The sequence below is a fragment of the Microtus ochrogaster genome, chromosome 7 (assembly GCF_000317375.1).
Source record: "Microtus ochrogaster isolate Prairie Vole_2 chromosome 7, MicOch1.0, whole genome shotgun sequence".
Classification (NCBI taxonomy): Eukaryota; Metazoa; Chordata; class Mammalia; order Rodentia; family Cricetidae; genus Microtus; species Microtus ochrogaster.
Genome location: NC_022014.1, coordinates 60,703,444 through 60,721,736, shown reverse-complemented (window position 1 = coordinate 60,721,736; position 18,293 = coordinate 60,703,444). Strand labels below are relative to the sequence as shown.

General features: G+C 47.3%; 1 protein-coding gene across 1 annotated transcript in view; it reads left to right on the top strand.

Moving 5' to 3' along the window:
* Prkca (protein kinase C alpha) overlaps nt 1-13,421 on the top strand; it is a 235,614-nt gene extending 222,193 nt beyond the window's left edge. The window contains exons 13-14 of the mRNA XM_026780073.1: nt 997-1,137; nt 12,486-13,421. Coding sequence (XP_026635874.1) covers nt 997-1,137; nt 12,486-12,650 — 306 coding nt within the window. The 3' untranslated portion in view covers nt 12,651-13,421. The remainder of the gene's footprint in view (nt 1-996; nt 1,138-12,485) is intronic.
* Nucleotides 13,422-18,293: the final 4,872 nt, after the last annotated feature.

The window sequence follows — 18,293 nt, the reverse complement described above, 5'->3', positions numbered from 1 at the left end:
GCCGTGTGTTGCCGTGTTTCCCTCTTGCACGTTGCTGCATGGTTTTCCCTATGTGGTCATCAGACAGTCCATCTCTGCATTCCACTCGTGGGGGAGGGCACTTACATTGTTTCTGCCTTGGCTGGTGGCCGCTACAAATAGAATTGTTTTGAACCTCCTGGGTCCTGGGCCAACTCTCTTCTTTCGGGGCAATGCTAGCATTTTAACTGGTGGTGGTGGCTTAATTCATTTTTAGTGGTCAAGCTTTGAATCACAAACTTCCTTTTTAAATTCATCAAAAAGAGCGTCCCACACCCAGTGTTATCATTTAGTGTGTTTGAAGGTGCCCGTGGCAGCTGGAGGAGCCTCTTGCTGTGGAAGAGCCCAGGGTTGGCACCTCCCTCTGAGTCCCACACCATACCTTGAAATGAGTCACTTGCTGTCTTTGCTGCAACGTGTGCTTTTTCCTAGCCCCTGTGCCTGGGGACGTTTTATCCAGGCAACAGGAGGAACGTGATGCTTGTCGCGGCATCCCGCTGGATACTGGCCTACGGTACTTTCAGCCCACATGGTTTTCAGTGATCTTCAGCCTTTTTGTCAGTTGTGCATAGAAATAACATGAACTTCTCTTCCTCCTTCCCTCTGCCCCACCTTCCTTCCTTCCCCTCTAGTGTACTGAAGATTGAACCTAGAGGTATATGCCCTGTAAAGGAAGCTCCCTACCACTGAGCCATATCCCCAGTCCGTTTCCCCATCTACAGACAGAATGCCCGTTCAAAGCACATGGTACACACAGATGCCTTTTTGAATTTTTATTCCATTTGGCCATTGTTTCCAACTGTGAAAATCACTGTACACAGACCACACCTGTCAGAGCACATGTGTGTTTCTTGGTGAACGTCCAGTGTGTTCTCAGGCTGCACCACCATCTATGCCCAGAGGCAGATCTGGCCAGGGAAGGTGCTGGCTCCAGGAGGCTGCTGTCATCAAGCTGTCTTTTTGTCTCTTTCTCTCCAGCTTATGACCAAACACCCCGCCAAGCGACTGGGCTGCGGGCCTGAGGGAGAGAGGGATGTCAGGGAGCATGCCTTCTTCAGGAGGATCGACTGGGAAAAACTGGAGAACAGAGAGATCCAGCCACCGTTCAAGCCCAAAGTGGTGAGTCCTGAAGAGCGTCCTGAGCCATGTCCCTGATCCTGGGCGTGACCCTCCCTTGCTCTGGGAAGTAGGAGGCTAGTGACCCTGGCCTTGGCAGAGTAAGGAAAATGGTTGAGCCACCAGCTCGGGACTGTGCACAGCCATGAAATCTGATGGCCAGGGTTCCGTTCCCTTCACAGAGTGAGGACAGATGTGAGGACCTAGAAAGGACAGATGCACAGACCTTTAGCCCTCCTCAACCTCTCAAGGATGGCCACAGAACACCCAGACAATTAACCACCTGCTTCTCCAGCCTCCCTGACATCCTGCCTCACCATGCTACCCCAAAGCACACCTAGATCTCCACCAACTCACAGGCAGGGCCTGGACACCATTCCCACAGCGGCTTCTGCACCCACGCATCCTCTGTGAGGAGGGTTGGCCACCACCAGCTCCACCATTGCTGGATGTTTTCAACTTCTGCTATGTGATTCCCATTCTTTAGAGTTCTGTTTGACCCGTCATACGATGGCCCCTGTTCCAGACTCTTTTCAAACATTTGTTCATATAGTCCTCCTGACCCCCCTGTGAGGAGACATGCTTGTCCCGGCTTTGCATTTGAGGAAACCAAAACACAGAGAGGCAGAATAACTCGACAGAAGACACAGCTGGCAGTTGCGGGCAGGATGGCGTCAGGGTCCTTTCCCCACTGCGATGTCTCAGTGTGTTGGTGACAGCCCCGCAGCTTCTTCTGGTAGTGAATGGCAGCCACTATGTCGCTTCTTATAGCTTCCGGCCCTAGAACTAAACAAAACTGAGTGTCTTTAAAACGCCAACTCCTCACACACCCCACCTGCTTCTCCACACTGCTCAGGATGTCTCCCCACCCCTTCCAAGTCTTAGCCCCAGTGAGCCTCTGCCCCGTGCTCTCCAGAGACTGGAAGGCGAGCTGCCATCACCATGGTCAGCATCACCTCCACTCTGCCGGATTGGCCTCAATCTGTCTCTGACCAGTGTCCCTGAGCAGGCCAGGGGACCCCTGTGGTGGCAGAGTTGCTGAGTAGGGGCAGCAAATCCTTCCTCAGATGTGCCCACGTGCCCTCTGCGCCAAAAATATCACTGGCAGTGGCGAGTCCACTGGACTTTATTCTCAGACATTTTTAGCCCAGAATGAAGACAAACTAAAATTAATCAGGTCAGTTGGCTTCCCCCTGAATCGTTGTTGCAAACAGGCAACTAAATAGACACACACACACACACACACACACACACACACACACACACGGCCAGCTTCTCTTCCGCCAGCCCTGGATTTGGGTGCTCCTACGAGGACCACTCCTTCAGGTCACATGACCTGGTTGTAAGACTTGGGGAGAGATGAGTTGATGCAGATAGCTCAGCAGGACAGTGTTGGAGAGTTTCTTCTTGTTCACAGCTGCCTTCGTCCTTATCCTCCTAAATTAAAACGTACAACGTCGGCAGTAGTGACTGAAGCAAGGAACAAGAGCCCCCACCCCCCACCCCTTTCCCCATGTAGACCCTGCTTAAAGGATCAAGGAGAGAGGAATTCCTAGTCCGTCACTTTAGAAAGAGCCAGAGTGCCGCAAACCCAACCGTAAAGCAGTTTCTTCTGGTTCTTCTCACCTTGGGTTCAGAACAAAACTATTTCAGTCTCCCAGCTTTTACAGGTCGCCGGCCTTAAACTCATGGGTAGGGAAAACCGGGAGTGACTTATCTCAGGAAGCTGAGAATGTGGAAGGATCTGGAAACATAGTGGTTCCTGGGGGAACAGCTGATGTGTGAGCAGTGTTTATCTTTTTATTCCCAACGAACGGCAGTTTGTTTGTTTGTACTGAGTGCTAGTTTAAAAAAGAAATACGTTGCATTTGGCTATGAGGAAACAACCCCAGCATCACAGACAGAACAGAAACTGCAGTTCCTAAAGCTGCAGCTTTTGTGACAAGGCCAGAGGCAAGAACAAGCCACGCATGCTCACAGTGAGCTTTTCTGGCCCTAGTCCTGTGCTCAAGGAGAGAGGAGCCAGAAAGAAGGTAAGGACAGACACCAGGCCAGAGAGGGGACACAGTTAAGGGGGGAAGCATGAGAAGCAAGTGCAGTCAGATGCTTTGTTTTTATTTGTTTTTATTTGTTTGTTTGGTTGTTTTGTTTTTTCACAGCATATGAAAAAATGCTGTGAAAAAACAAAACAACCGGGAATTCCGGGTCATATGCTGGCCATCAGAGTGTCATGCTTAAGCTCAGTCCCCACCCTACCTCCCATGCCCCAAACCCAAGACAGTCAGTCGCTTCCTAATCTCAGGTGAGGAGGCTCATGCAAGGGTCCCTAGGTTGTCACTCTGTTCATGGCACAGTGCTGGCGTGGAACTACCCCACCAAGAACAGGTCAGTAGTCGAAAGGTCATATGGGACAGAGGAAAGCAACTTAGTTAAAGTCACAGTATGGTTAGCATAGTTTGCGGGGAGAAAGGGCTGCAGGCAGACACAACTCTGGGATGTGGCTTTCCAGCTTCCCCCGTGAAACACACTTCCCTGATCCATGGCTACACACAAACTCAGCGGAGCATCCAGGAAAAAGGCAGCTGAATGTTCTCTAACAGGGAGTTAGTTCTAAGAGGGGCGAGCAGCACAGGCCTCTCGGTTACTGCTGTAAACACCCAGGCAGCATGGCTGCCAGAACCTTCCACGTCCTCCCAGTGAGCCTGGCTCTGAGGGCGTGTTGGTGGAGGCTTCCTGGAGGGTTTCTAACAAGCACTGATGATTCCATTTCCCTGAGAATTGCAGGATTAAGAGTCATTAGCTGTTCTCCCGTTTGTACTGCTCCGGCTGCCTGGAATTAGCCCCGGCTTGTTGCCGTGTGCCAGCTGTGGGACTTGACGTGCTCACATTGGCAGCGGCTGCAGGGCAGCTCATCTGTGCTTGTGGATTCAGGAGTCTATTAGGTGTTCTGTTGTGGTTTTTGCTCTTTGTTTTCTACTCTCTAACACTTTAAAAACCTCTGAGGAAAAATGATTCCAGAATTACTGATAACCCCCACACACACTAGGAGGGGAGAGACATTACACAGCAGGGCAGACATGGAACTTACTGAGAAGAATCAGGGTTCCCTTGGGATTCAGTCTTTTCACCTCTTTTTATCACTTGAATAACAATTTAAATTAACCTTTAGATCAAACCGTCATACAAAATGTGAGGTGTCACAGCCAAAGACCCTTATAGTGTAGAACCCATTGGGAAGTTCAATACAGAACCTTCCATCTCCCACTGACATTAAACTCAAGAGCCACAGTGCTTCGTAGCCTGCCTACTATGAAGGTCATGTGTATAGGAGTGCAAAGAGACAAGAGTGGTGGGCACCACACATGGGGACTAGAGTCTCAGCAATGAGGGAAGAGAAGGATCAGTCCTCAACAGAACCATGTCTATCCCCCAGAGGCGTCTATGTGCCACTGTGAAGTCAAGATTGTCCCTAGACTGGGTAGAGGCTTTCCTATGCTAATTTGCCTTAAAGTGAAGGTAAAACCAGACAGGGGTGCTGTGCAGATCCAGAAGTGAAGCCACTAGACAACTGTCCCCTTGTCCTTATGAGAAAAATGCCATCCAGCCTGGTAGCAATGAGCCGCTCAAGGAAGCACATACAGTCAACTTCAGCCGTGATGCTCCCCACAGCCAACTGAAGTCATTAAAAGAAAGTCTGTCCATATTCAGACAGTTCCGTGAAAGAGGTGCTCTTTTTGGAAGACATGTCACCTCTGAGAAAGGTCCCTCTTCAGTTAAAGTAGAAACAAATGCTCCTGCTCTCCTGTGTCTCTCATGAGGCAGCCTTCCTTGGGAAGTTATTGTAGTGACTTTATCAAAAGGAAGTAGGAAAAACTAGAATAACTTTCACCAGGGCGTTGTCATCCTTGAGGCAAGAGTCAAAGACAGTAAGAACAGCAAGCAGAGGCATAGGTGTCACCAGATCGGCAGGCACAATCATGAATCCCCACCCCCCAGCGACGGGCATGCTTACAAGATGATGGGCCCCTTGCATGACGTCATTAGCTTGTTTAAAAAATATGGTGATGGTTTGGGGTTGGCAGGTTTTTGGGGTTTTTTTGTTTTGTTTTGTTTTGTTTGAAAGAATTTCTCAGCCCTGTGAAAGAGTTGGGAAACTGGGCGTGGTGGCAGCCCTCCAGTAAATCCAGTACTCAGGAGGTAGAGGTAGTGGGATCATGAACTGGAAGATACCCTGAACTACATAATGAGATCCTGTCTCAAAAGAGTTATAGGCTAGGGGTGTGGTTCAGGGGTACAGCACTTGCCTGGAATGCGTAAGGCCTCCGGTTCAATCCCAGCTCTGCAAGGAAAAAAAGTGGGGGGTGGGATGGGAGATAATAAAAGAATCTCTCCCATCCCATTGTCCAGATTCTCTAGATGTTAGCATTTGACCATGCTTGCTCTGTTCTTTTTTCAGTTTCTTCTTTGAACCGATACATACACACACACACACACACACACACACACACACACACACACACACACACACACAGTGCGCGTATGTGTGTGTTTTCCCGAACCACTTGAGATTAAGTTATAGGTATTATGCTTCTTGAAACATAATGACCCTGTGTTATTTTCTAAACTTGAGGACATCTCATGGCACGGTGTTCTTTTAATAACAAGTCTGCAAAGTTGCTTATTTGGAACAGCAGCTACTCAGGTGAAGGCGGAAGTCTGTAGTGACGGTCTAACTGAAATAATGTCTCGGGCCCATCTAATCAGCCCTCTTGAGTGGCAGGCTGGTTCTTTTTCCTGGCCTTTCCGTTGAGCTAGTAACAGGGAGGCTAATTAAAATTGAGATTCTCGGGGCTCAACAGGCTTTGCTGACAACTTAAAAACACTAACCATCCCTGGAGACAGAAGAAATCACATCGTGGTGCATTGGGGTTTGAGTTAAGCCTTTAAATCACTCGCTGTCAGCATCTTTCACTGGTGATTAGAAGCAAGCACTTTCTCCTAGTCTTTAGTAATTGCTTTCCCAAATATTTTTCTGCTTGGGAGAAATGAAACCTTTTTAATAATAACAAATATAAGTCTTAGAGTTTCAGTGGTTAAGGACACTGTACATACAGAATGCTCTCAGTTTTGTTTTTTGGGTGGGTTTTTTTTTGTTTTTTGGGTTTTTTTTTGGTTTGTCTTTTGATAAAGGGTTTCTCTATGCAGCCATGGCTATTCTGGAACTCACTGTGTAGATTAGGCTGGCCTCCTTGAACTCAAAGATCTACCTGCCCTTGCCTCCTGAGTGCTGGCATTAAAGGTGTGTCCCGTCATACCTGACTAAAGCCCTCACTTATGTGGACTTATGTCTGTCAGGAAACCCATCCATGAAACGAGACTCCCTCCAAACAGCTTCTGCCCAAGACAATGTCCCAAGGACTATGTCTAATGAAGTCTAAAAAAACCCAAAGCCCTTCCCTAGCCCTCCCCCAGGAATGTTGGCCAGAAGTAGAGGCCATCTCAACCTCCTTCAGGTAATTGTTACCATTAAAATACTATCCGTCTGTGGCCAAATGATCAGCCAAGCAGTAAAAACTATGAAAGGGAAGATGGTCTCTCCCCCTCCCTAACTTCTAGTCCCACAATTCATGATCTTTTCTGTAACCTTCCAGAAAGTTCTATGTATGTGTAAACCCGTACGTAAAGGACCCAGTATGGCATTTGGCATCTCACGTCTTTCACATAGCAATGTACCGCAGAGGTTCGTGGGTTCGTGGCTTTCTTCACACGGCCACTCCTGATTCTCGACATCTCCAAATCCTCTCCTCTGTCCGTTCTTATTCTCCAGACTTTCTCTACCAAAATGCACTGGCTTCAGTGGGCATCCAGGCCTTCGGTGAGCACACTTCCAGAGCCTTGAGTGACTGAGCAGACTAACCGCACTGTTTAACCATTAACCCCACGCGTGCCACTGCTTGCCCTCCTCCTGCATCAAGACCTTCCCTGAGCATGCTGATCTTCGTGGAAAGGGGCAGAGCAGTGGGCAGAGATCCACCCCAGGGCCTTCTGGACACTTGACCTTACCACCCAGGGAGCATAGAGCAGATTACACCAGCTCGTGTCTGCCATCGGCTGTTTAACTCACACAAAGAAGTGTGAGGAGCTGTGCCAAGGCGGGGCAATAGCTTCCCAAATGCTCACACTGTCCTGCACAGTGCTGTAGTCTCCCCCAGAGCAGAAACTGCAGGATAGGCAAGCATTCTCCTGATGCCAAGGATACCCCACCATATCTAGCAACTGTGAGAGGCCCTCCCCAGATTCCTGCGTTTCCTTTGATTTCTATGCTTTTGCAGCTAACCTTTATGATTTGTTTGTTCTGAACTCGGCCTACCCCTGGGATCTGTGTGGTTCTGCTTCCTAGCGTCATTATTTATTCTGTAACCACTCACGCATGCTCCTGTGCCAGCAACCATGGAGTTATAGTCAACATTACTGAGACACCATAGAGCTCAGACCAGCACATGTATTGCACAGGTTCAGTGCTTCTCAGGGGTAAGACTCGCAGGCTGGAAGCCATGCCCTGCAGCACAGCTCATTCCTCTCCCTCTGCCCTTTCACAGAACAAAAGGGTTTGAAAGGCTGCTTGCCACCCAGGGTGTGGGTACAGAACTTTGCAGCCCGGCTTCCCCCTTGAGCCTGCATCACTCTGTGCTCCAGAACATCTTTATTATGCCTGCTTTCTCTCTGGGTCACTTTATTGATTGGTAAATTTACTAGACAGGTGGTGGTTTCTCTTCTGTCATGATAAAATGCCCTGACAAGAGCAACTTAGGAGAGGAAGACTTCATGTCAGCTCATTGTTTTTTGGCAAACCAGGGTGACAATAACTCAAGCTCGCTAGTCACAACCATGGTGAGGAGAAGAGAAAGAACGGATGCCTGCGGGGTTGGATTCGCCTTGCTCCTCCCACTCCTGCGTAGTCAGGATCCCAGGCTTGGGGAATGGTGTCACCCTCAGGAGGCAGGGCTTCCTCAGTGTAATCTAGACAATCCCTCCCAGGCTTGTCCACGGGACAACCTGATCTCGGCAATCCCTCATTGAGACTGCCTTCCAAGGTGGTTCTAGATTGGGAATAGCCAATGAATAAAACTAATCATCATGGGTAGAGGTATCAAAATGACGAAGAGGTTAGTTCCCTAATGAAGAGATAGAAGGCAGATTGTTAATAGCCTCATTCATCCTTCAGATAGCATCAATTAGCATGCAGGGCTGTTGCTACACATTTGTTTCTTCTCTCCATATGTCTCATCACATAGAAAGGCTTCACATATGCTAAGTCCTTCAGCCCGCACCGCAGCCTTGGAAGGTGGGCAGTCACATCCCCATTTTACCTTCAGAAGGGGATGAGATTCCTAAAGCCTGGGCCTCTTGGTCTCTGGCCCAGTCCTCTCTCTGCTGTCTCTCCTCAAGAGTGTCGGCACTGCCCAATGAGGGGACCAGACACCAGCTATTCTCAAGGAGATGGAGGGACCTGCCTGGGTTCACACACCAGCCCAGTCAGGTCTGGACCGCTTCCTGCTGACCATTTCTCTGCTGAGTTTGTTCCATGCCACCTTGCTGGCAAAGGTTTCCACTGGTGAAAGCTGTTGGTGGCCCTGGAGGTGTGTGCCATGCTTCCTCGCTCCAGAGGCACTGTTCGTAAGCTGATTTAGCCGCTGTACGGGTCTAGTGGACCAGAACTCAGAGGTCACAAATAACCCAAACTTGCCTGTTGCTGTAGCTGCTGTGGAGGCTGCCCCTCAAATGGCTGTGGTAATAATGTCCCGACTTCATGCCTGATGAATGTCGGGAGAGCATCTGCAATCACGCTAGTTCCTCCCACCACTCATTCCCTTGCTTATCCACAGATCTCACTGGTGCCCCCATTTTTCTCTTACTCCCTACTCAACTCCAAGGTGGCACCTGAAGCTCTGTACCCATCGAGCTGATGATCTCAAGGTTGGATCACAGGCAGCGGGCACTGGATTCTTAAATGTATTATCTCCTGCCCAAGCAGCCAAAGGGCTCTGGTGTTTGTTTGTTTGTTTGTTTGGGGATTTTTTTTTGTCTGTGTCATGATTGATGTGTCTGAACTTGAGTGATTCAATTTTTATTCTTCGTCCTCAGCCTGCCCTTGCCTCTGGTCTTCACCTAAACTGAGTTGGATTAAGAAAAGCCTTAATTTGCTAAAATGTGATTTCTCTCCCTTTCTTTCTTTGAGCTGGGGAAAATTCCCAGGAGCATTAAAGTGAGAGAAGAAGAAGGTGTCTCTAGTGCTGAGCAGTTTTGAGACCAGCAGTCACGTGGTCATTCAGTATGATCACAGATCAGTGACCGGATTGGTTGGGGCTCCAGGCTGTCCCCTTGGCTCCACAGTCTTCAATACAGATGGCACAAGGCTTCATCAAAGGAGCATTTTTATCCCACTTATGACATTACTTGGTTTCATGAGCACTTAGGCACCATAGCTATAACTTTCTCTGGAACACTGGTTGTAGGATTGGATGTCTTCTTCCTTCCCTGTCTCTCTCAGTGTTGATGTTTGTGTAGCTCCCCTTTGTACATTTTGAGAACTCTCCTTTTAGTTTTTGGATTTGTTTTCCCTCCTCTGGCAATAAACCCATGGTGCTAAGAAACTTCCCACTTAAAACTAATTTGTGAGCATCATAAAGGCAGTATTCAATAAAGACCCACATCATACAATCTTCTCAGAGAACAAATGCATAAATGTCATACCAGACAGGGAGGCAAAGGGAACATTGCCTTGGCCAGCCTTGTTCTGCCTTGCAGGGAGTCATATCCTCTCTTTTTTTCTCAGAACCTCCTCCTTGCTCTTCTTTGCATAGTCGGTATCAGAAAAAGGACAGATGATGTCTTCTTGAGGGTACTCTTGCCCACCCCCTGAAAGCATCAACAGTAACACACTTGTATTCTTCCAGGCAGTGGGTATCCATCCACTGGATTCGGAAGGGAGTTTTTCTCAAAGCCAACCCTCATAGGGCGGTACCACTTGCTTCCATCGCCTTTTCTATGGGCTTCTACAACTTTTGCATGCTCCACTCCCACACATGACTGCTGCTGCCCAATTTCCTTGTCTGCCCCTTCCCACCAGCCACAGGCCCTCTATTACAGTCTAGATATACAGACACCAGTGTTTCATAACAGCTGACCTGCTGACATTTTGAGCCAATAAGTCTTTGGAGGTGAGAGGAAGTCCTTCATTTTAGGGCATTTAGCAGTGTCCCTTTCTAACTACTAGTTGGCAATGGCATCCTTGTCCAAGTTATATGACAATTAAAAAATTGATACCATTGTTAAAGAGCCATGTCTTTCCAAAAAGCCAACTGTTTCTTTAGCAGTCAACATCATTGCAGTAGAGCTGAATGTGGAACGTGATACCTCAATGGAAGCTGCTTTCCATTATTTATCTGATTTACGGATCAAATGCAGACTCCTGGTCAGTTCCTGAGAAGGAACAGTATCTACTCAGCTGCTTCCTGAAGAGCCCTTTTCAGTGGTCCAGGATGTTCCTTGCATGTGGGGTGATGTGATTGCAGGCTGTGCCTCTGCTTACCTTGGCTTTGAAGTGCTTTGGGTTCTTGCAAAGAAAAGCATCATGGGAATAAAAACTTTGAAAGCCGAAGCTTTGTCGCCCCATATATGGGAGCAAGACTGATGATGAGAATGTTTCATTGCCTGTATGGACTACACAGAGGGACTTAAGCCCCGCCCCCATCCAACATGACCATACAGACCTCCGCCCTTACCACACATGCCCTCCGCACATTGCCGCCCCCATGGCTGCAGTGCTGCGGTGTGAAAATAATACCGGAAAGGAACGCTGTTGTTTTTGAAGACCTTGCTTTAAACTTAAGACATGCTTTCTACCTCCTTAGACACTTAGCAGTGTGTTTTATTTGCTGAAAAGAAAGTAGGAAAATCATAATGAAATGAGATTTCCTAAAAAAAAAAAACCCATCTAGAAGATAAAAGAAGTGAGAAAATACAGCCCCTGAGGCTAACAGATCTTAGTTTAAATAATAATAATAAAAATGTGTGCTGAACTCTGACCAAGTACTAGGTTCTATGTGGAACTTGGCAATAAACCTTTTTAACAGCATGAGGGGGAGATACAGTTCCTCTCCCTACTCCACAAAAGAGAGACTTGGGTAGATTCCACCTCGCAGATTACCTAGACGACCTGCCCTCTGCTGGAGATCCAGCAATGCCTCATTGGTTAAAGCCTATGCTGACTCAAAATAAGTGCTGCCAGCAGGTCAAAGAGCAATGCTTTGCAGCATGATCAGAATCCGCGTTTGTAGCATTGGTGAAACTCCCGACTCTTCTTGGAAGTCCCAGAGACCTTGGCATGCCTTAACCTTTCTAGGTATCTGGAAGAGTGAGGTTACTCATTCCCTACATTCCTAGAAGGAGTTTAAAGCTTTGCAAGTCATTGGCAGTGGGTCTTATGAAACTCTAAGTCGTATAACTGTCTCTGAGTTGAGTAAGACCCTGGTGCAGTACTGCTTAAGCAGCTGTCTAGTTAGACCCTCACAGGGGAGCTATGCCAGAAGCCTCCATTTGCAAAGAGTGTCTTGGTGGATCCTGGAGGAGGATGGTATTCAAGACAGACCAAAGGCTTTACTGCACCTCTCTGGTAAAGTGCTCACCTCCTCCCGCCCTGAGACCACGCTGTGAATGAGCTCCATGTTGACCTGCCTGCCACTGGGCCGCCCTATCCAGATGTGCAGAATTCTTGCTGGGTGTAAGAACTTATCTCCTACCATTGTAACTGTACCTATCCCATACTGCTCTAAGATTACTCTGAGGGTTGGAGTTTCTAAAGCATCCCGGTCATATGGCAAAGATACAGAGCTTCTGTCTGATTATGAATATTAGTACAAAGAAGCAGATGTGGGACAGTAACTTAACGCTGTCAATTCAAGGGCACTTACAGGCACAACCAACATCATGGCCTTTTCAACATGGAGCTATGACTGATGGCCCTGTGTGTGCACCGTTCATGCTAATAGCTCATGCTTGCTCAACAAGGTAATGTTGAAGTTAAGAGAGGCTGTCATCTTGCTGTGTTGTAACCAACAGTGTGTTTCTATTTAGAGTTTTGATTCTAGGAATATGTGAAGATTTACAATCCAGTAACGCTCTGTTGTTTGCTGTGCCTAGCTTCTGTTTCCAGTAGGCCTGCAAGGCCTCCAAGAGTCTTCCGCTCTGCCAGGCCCAATTTCCCTGGACATGCCCTTTCCCTCCAAATGCTCTCAGAACACTACCCCTGTATTGTGCATTTTCTGACCTCTTTTTTTTTTTCTCCACAGTGCGGCAAAGGAGCAGAAAACTTTGACAAGTTCTTCACACGAGGGCAGCCCGTCTTAACACCGCCAGATCAACTGGTCATCGCTAACATAGACCAGTCTGATTTTGAAGGGTTCTCATATGTCAACCCCCAGTTTGTGCACCCAATCTTGCAAAGCGCAGTATGAAATCCACAAACCAGAGATCAAATGCCTCCCCATCCCCCAGCCTCCCCAGCAGTGGGAAATGTTCCTTAACCCTAAAAATTTAAGGCTATGGCCTTGTTTGTTATTCCACACAGAGGCCTGAAAATTCTAAGGACATTAGTCCGTAAGTGATCAACTTTTCAGGCTCTCTCTCTCTCTCTCTCTCTCTCTCTCTCTCTCTCTCTCTCTCTCTCTCTCTCCTCTTCTCTTTTACAACCAAGAACATTATCTTAGTGGATGATGACATATGCACAGAGTCCAGCTTAATTATGCGGAAGCACATCTGGCTCTAAGTTAATTTTTCCTAGAAACAAAGAGATTTGTACCCCTTCCCTTTTTTGGTATGATCTGATAGATTCTCCACCCCCTCCATCTTTGGATTTTCTTCATCAGGATCCCTCAACCAGAGGTAGTAAAGTGAACGTGCTCCAGCTGAAGGGCTGGAAGCACCTCGACCCAAGATGTCTTTGGAAGGAAAGAGCAGGAAGCCCAAAGAGTAATCAAAGAGAGGTTGGGGGGTGTAGAACCTCCAAGACCCCATTGCTTCTGTTCTCTGCTTCAGTGGAAACAGTCCCTAGAACCTGAGAGGGCAGAATGAACCTAATCACCGTCCCCAAACGTCACAGCGCAACCATAGTGCAGCAGTTTAAGAACGGAAGAAAACTTCAGACGAATATTCATTGAATCTCTCATCTGGGTTGCCCTACTTGGTTGGTAACTATCTTGATGACTCATTCTTTTTTTTTTTTTTTTTTTTTTTTGGTTTTTCGAGACAGGGTTTCTCTGTGGCTTTGGAGCCTGTCCTGGCACTAGCTCTGTAGACCAGGCTGGTCTCGAACTCACAGAGATCCGCCTGCCTCTGCCTCCCTAGTGCTGGGATTAAAGGCGTGCGCCACCATCTTTTTAAGAGGCCAAATCATCTAAGGACATTGCTAAAGAAGCATGTGAAATCATTTCAGATCAAGGATAAACCATGCGTATGTTCATTTTAATCTCTGGGAGATGATTCCTCAGTCCAGGGTGCCATCGGTGATTATCATGCCACTATTCGCGAGTGTTGTTAGCCAACCCCACACACATGATAATATTTTACTACCTTTGTGGGTACCCTTCCTCAGAAGCTGATGTGTATGACCCCACCCCTTTTTGTACTATTTATTTAATAAGCTGCAGTGTCGTTTATGAAAGTACAATGTATAGTAATTTAATCAAAGTATTGAGTAGCATCAGCCCCTATTGATGGATTTTCCTCCTTTCTCTAGCCCTAATATCCACGTAGAGATGAAAAACAATATAGTTTGGGTTCCCCTTTCCAGTTCCTACTGAATGACACACCTGGAGCTGTAGGATCAAGATACTTTCTGCTTATATCAGCTCAAAGATGTTTTTCTTGCTAGAAGGATTTTAATATGTTTTGTGAGTGCATCATGCAATGGATTTTGCATGTTTATAATAAACCTTAATAGCAAGTTAATCTATATTATTGATATAATTGTATCAAGTATAAAGAGTATTACGATAATTTTTATAAGACACGATTGTGCTATATTTGTGAAGGCTCATGTTTCCAGTATGCTTTAAGATTAAGTGTTAGCTTTACTCATTGCTGCTGTTGCTCCCTCTTACCTGCTCCCCCACACACTGGCACTCTATCAGAAATATTAATTTTTTAATGTAGATGTAATTTTAAATATGAATGGCTACTTTACACATTTAACTAGGCTTTTACTATATATGTATATATGTGTATATATATATATATATTTGATTCTACCTGCAAACCCCGGTTTTGTTTGTGGGAATTATTTTTGAGATGAGACTCAGTTAACATCTTCATGGCATCCTCTGTTCGGGTTCCTCCCACATACCTCCTCTTGGAGGCAGCTGGAAACATTCAATTCCAGTGTACCTGATATGTTTGTATACGTGTGGCATTGATACAGCACCTAGGCTGAACTCCATGTGTGTATGTGTGTGTGTGTGTGTGTCTGTCTGTCTGTCTTACTCTTTCCAGCCTATGTCTTTTGGGTACTCTAGGGGTGGAAGGGTGGGAGAATTCCTTTCTGTATGTTCATATGGACACAAGCAAAAGTACATAGTCTTTGCCCCAGAATGAACCAGTGTGTACTCCAGCACACACAAACTCCATGAGACAAGCTTTATCCCCATGCCTACATAAAACCATCCCTGAAGCTGTTCCCAACAGACCCTTTCCAGAGGCACGCGCTGTCTTAAAGCTATTGCTAGAACATTCCGGTCTTTGAAGAGCACTTCTTTGGTCAAGCACCTTCCCGATAACACAGTGTTTAGAAGAGGCAGGCTTCTGCAGAGTTCCCACCTGTCCTTCTAGAAGGCGTCTCTCCTGGAAGCATCTCCCAGCTAAGCTGTCCCCTGTGTCATTCCCCACCTGTCGGGCTGACAGTCACGTACACGCAAACAACCGGGACTGGGATAAGAAACATAGGCTGTTCTGAAAACCCCTAATCACAAGGCGATACGAAGCAGCGAATGGGCCAGACCAGAAAAGAGCAGTTTCTTCTGCAACATTTGATGAGTTCTGAACTTCAGAACTCAAAAAGGGACTCATGTATTGATCTTAGAAGTCAAGCTCATAGTCTCGGCGACCACGTTTATCAAAAACACTCGGCTTGGTCCAACGGTAAAGGAACTGGCTTACAAGCCTTGGAATGAAGGGATTGTTCTTTACCGGGTGAAACAGCAGGGCTGATTGCCAGTGAACCTCTCAAGGTGAGGGAAGCCACAGAGAAGAGACACAAGGGTCGTGGACAATCCATCCAAAGGTGCCAAGCTGCCTGTTGGTCTTAAGCAAATAGCAGGCTTGAGTTTTCCCGTGAACAGCCAACATCCAGCTCCAAGTGATTCGGCTTCTCTAGAAAGCACGTAACAATCCCTTGGGTGGCTTGTATGCTTAGAGACTGTGAAACAGCTTTGTCAAGAGGGAGGAAAATCCCCCAATAGCAGAGCCACAGAGCCGGCCTTTTGCCTAAGAACAGCACACTGGCGGACAACCCAGAGAAATGATAGCTGTTTAAGGAAGTCTATTTTATACACCGCTGAGTGTTAAATTTAGATAAAGGCTAATACTTTAAAGATCTGGGCAGCCTGAGACAGTTATTGCTGCAAAGCTAACTCATGTGGATAGCCATTAGCAGCTGTTAGGTAGGATCAAGTGATAAAGCTCTACATCACTGTCCCACTCGACAAGCCTTGTGTGAAGTGGGGCTCCTGGGACAGGGCTGCCATTTGAACTGAAGCCACCATATTGGCATCTGGAGTCAGGAGGGTGCCCTGAAGGTTTAGCCTCTGGGGGAACTCTTTCAGAAGCACCTGCCCTCAGAATCTGCCTGCATTGGTAGGTCCTGTGGACAGAATCTGGCACAATCTGAGTCTCCACAGGACCATCTAGCTGTGATCCAGAAAATCCACCGAAATTGTTTTTGTATTATATTTCCCTGGAAGGTGGCCATTGCTCTGCAGCAGTTCTCCCTCTTGCACCACAGGCCAGTGGGCTAGCTCTGCTTTTGGCACAGTATCTCAGGTTCCCTAGCACTTGGGGTGAGTGGGAAAAGCTGGAGTATGCTGCCAGGTACAGCCCTGAGAAGGTAATGGGAGGCCCACCTCCAGGCAGGAGATAATCCAGGAGGTGAATGAGAAGCCCCAGGAACTAAAATGACTGTCCTCACCGAATCAGCCTCTTATTTCTGTGGCCTAGTTTGAGTCTTTTCTTTAGTTGGTCTTTTTATTAGTAATTTGAGGAACTCGGGAGGCTCAAACTCAGCCTGAGGTGGTCACATGAAATATTACCAGAGGCCAGTATTAACCCTCAAGTGTTGTGGCTCAGGAGCTACAGTTCTTAGCAGTGTGGTGGCTTGCAAGGCCCCAAAGAGCCACCCTTTGATGTGTCACAAAGAGAAGGCTAACGTCAGCACCACTGGGGAAGAGCAGGTCTTGAGTTCATCCAGAAAGACATGGGAGGTGCCTGCATGGGCATTCCAATGGGGGGCATTGTCGCAAACAGAAATGACCCTTTGTTGGTCTTCATATGTGTATGGTTTTTGTCAGGGACAGTCTGTTCCCCTCTCAGACTCAGCTGTGAGAAGTCCTTTGCTCTGGGCGGAGTCAGGCCGCCAACAGACCCTGGAAGCCACTAAGCTCCGTCTCTTTCCAGCCCTGATAATTGTGGGCAGCTGAGACTAGGTGCAGACGTTTAAAACACACACACACACACACACACACACACACACACACACACAACAAACTGTGTCCTGTCCGCTTCTGCTTAGCAGGAAAAATAAGAAGGTTTGTGCAGGACTTTGTTTTCTCAAAACGGAAGAGGGGGGAAGAAGTGAGAGTCCCATGGTTCTGAAGGCCTCGGCAGGGCAACACCACCTGACAGTCAGTTTCTCACCGTGGTCTCACGACATCACCTATTTCTTGTGTGTACGCTTCGCACTGTTTCCTGTTTGTTTACAGCCCCAGAAGGCTGGGGGTGCCTGCCTCCTCCCTGTGCATGACTGAGCACACACTGCTCAGGAGATGCATGCTGACCCCGGAAGGTAGGGGACAGTAGTCAGCAGAGGCTCCACACAAACTTGGCTTTAGGAAACAGGTCTGAAAACTCGTTTTCCTTGAACCGCTGTTAACAAAAAATGCTGGACGGTCAACCCTCCGGCCATGCCTCATTTGGGCAGTGCAGCAAATCTAGAGAAAGCTGTTTCTTTCTGACATTAGAATAATCCAGAAACCCAGGAAAAGGGTGCTTGGAGGTATGCACAGGTGTAGTGTTCTAGAAGTGGTATCTCCCCTGTTGTCCTAGTGACACTACAGCATCAAGACTCAATGGTTAGAAGCATATATGGTTCAGCTTTCTGTGCCTCTCATGCGGTCAGATGTCAGTCAGTAAACACGCTGGACACACGAAGTCATTAAACAGCCTTACTGTGACCCTCCCCGGAAGCCCACAACTTCCAAAGACTTTTTTTTTAAACCTAAGACAAGAAGTTAACTTATCAACTCTAGTAGAAGACCTGGATATCCTGGGCTATTTGTACTTTTTTATAGAGAACTTTAATAACTCAATTCTTTTAAAATGAGTTTTTAAAATAAAACTAATAAAAATTTCATAAAATTCCAATTCCGTAGAGCCTATAGGAGTTGGATAGCACACCCTTGACCCACAATCCCACTGCAGCATTTACCTGCGCCAGTGAGGTCTGGAGTCCACATTGGAATGACTGCAGGATGGTACTCTCTCTTTAGTAGACGCTAAAGACGGCTGCCTAAGCTTTAGGTATCTTTAAACTGTAGGGAAGATGGCCTCATAGCCCCCCTTCCTGACGCAGCCCTAGGAGGGCCTTCCTGGGAAACTTGGGGGCCCCTCTCTTTGCTTTCTAAGAGTTGGTGAGCAAGAACGGGGTGCTCCTCTCACATTTCATAAAAATTGAGAGATGCCCTGTAAGGATTTTGCCCATTGGGCGGTTTAAACTTCCTATCCCAAGAAGTAAGAGGCAGCATGGGGTGTGCCCAGGGCTTCTGTTTCCATTTCCCTGTGTGTGAGTAGACAGAACCCTACTTTTCAGAAAATAGCTACCCACCCCACTTTGT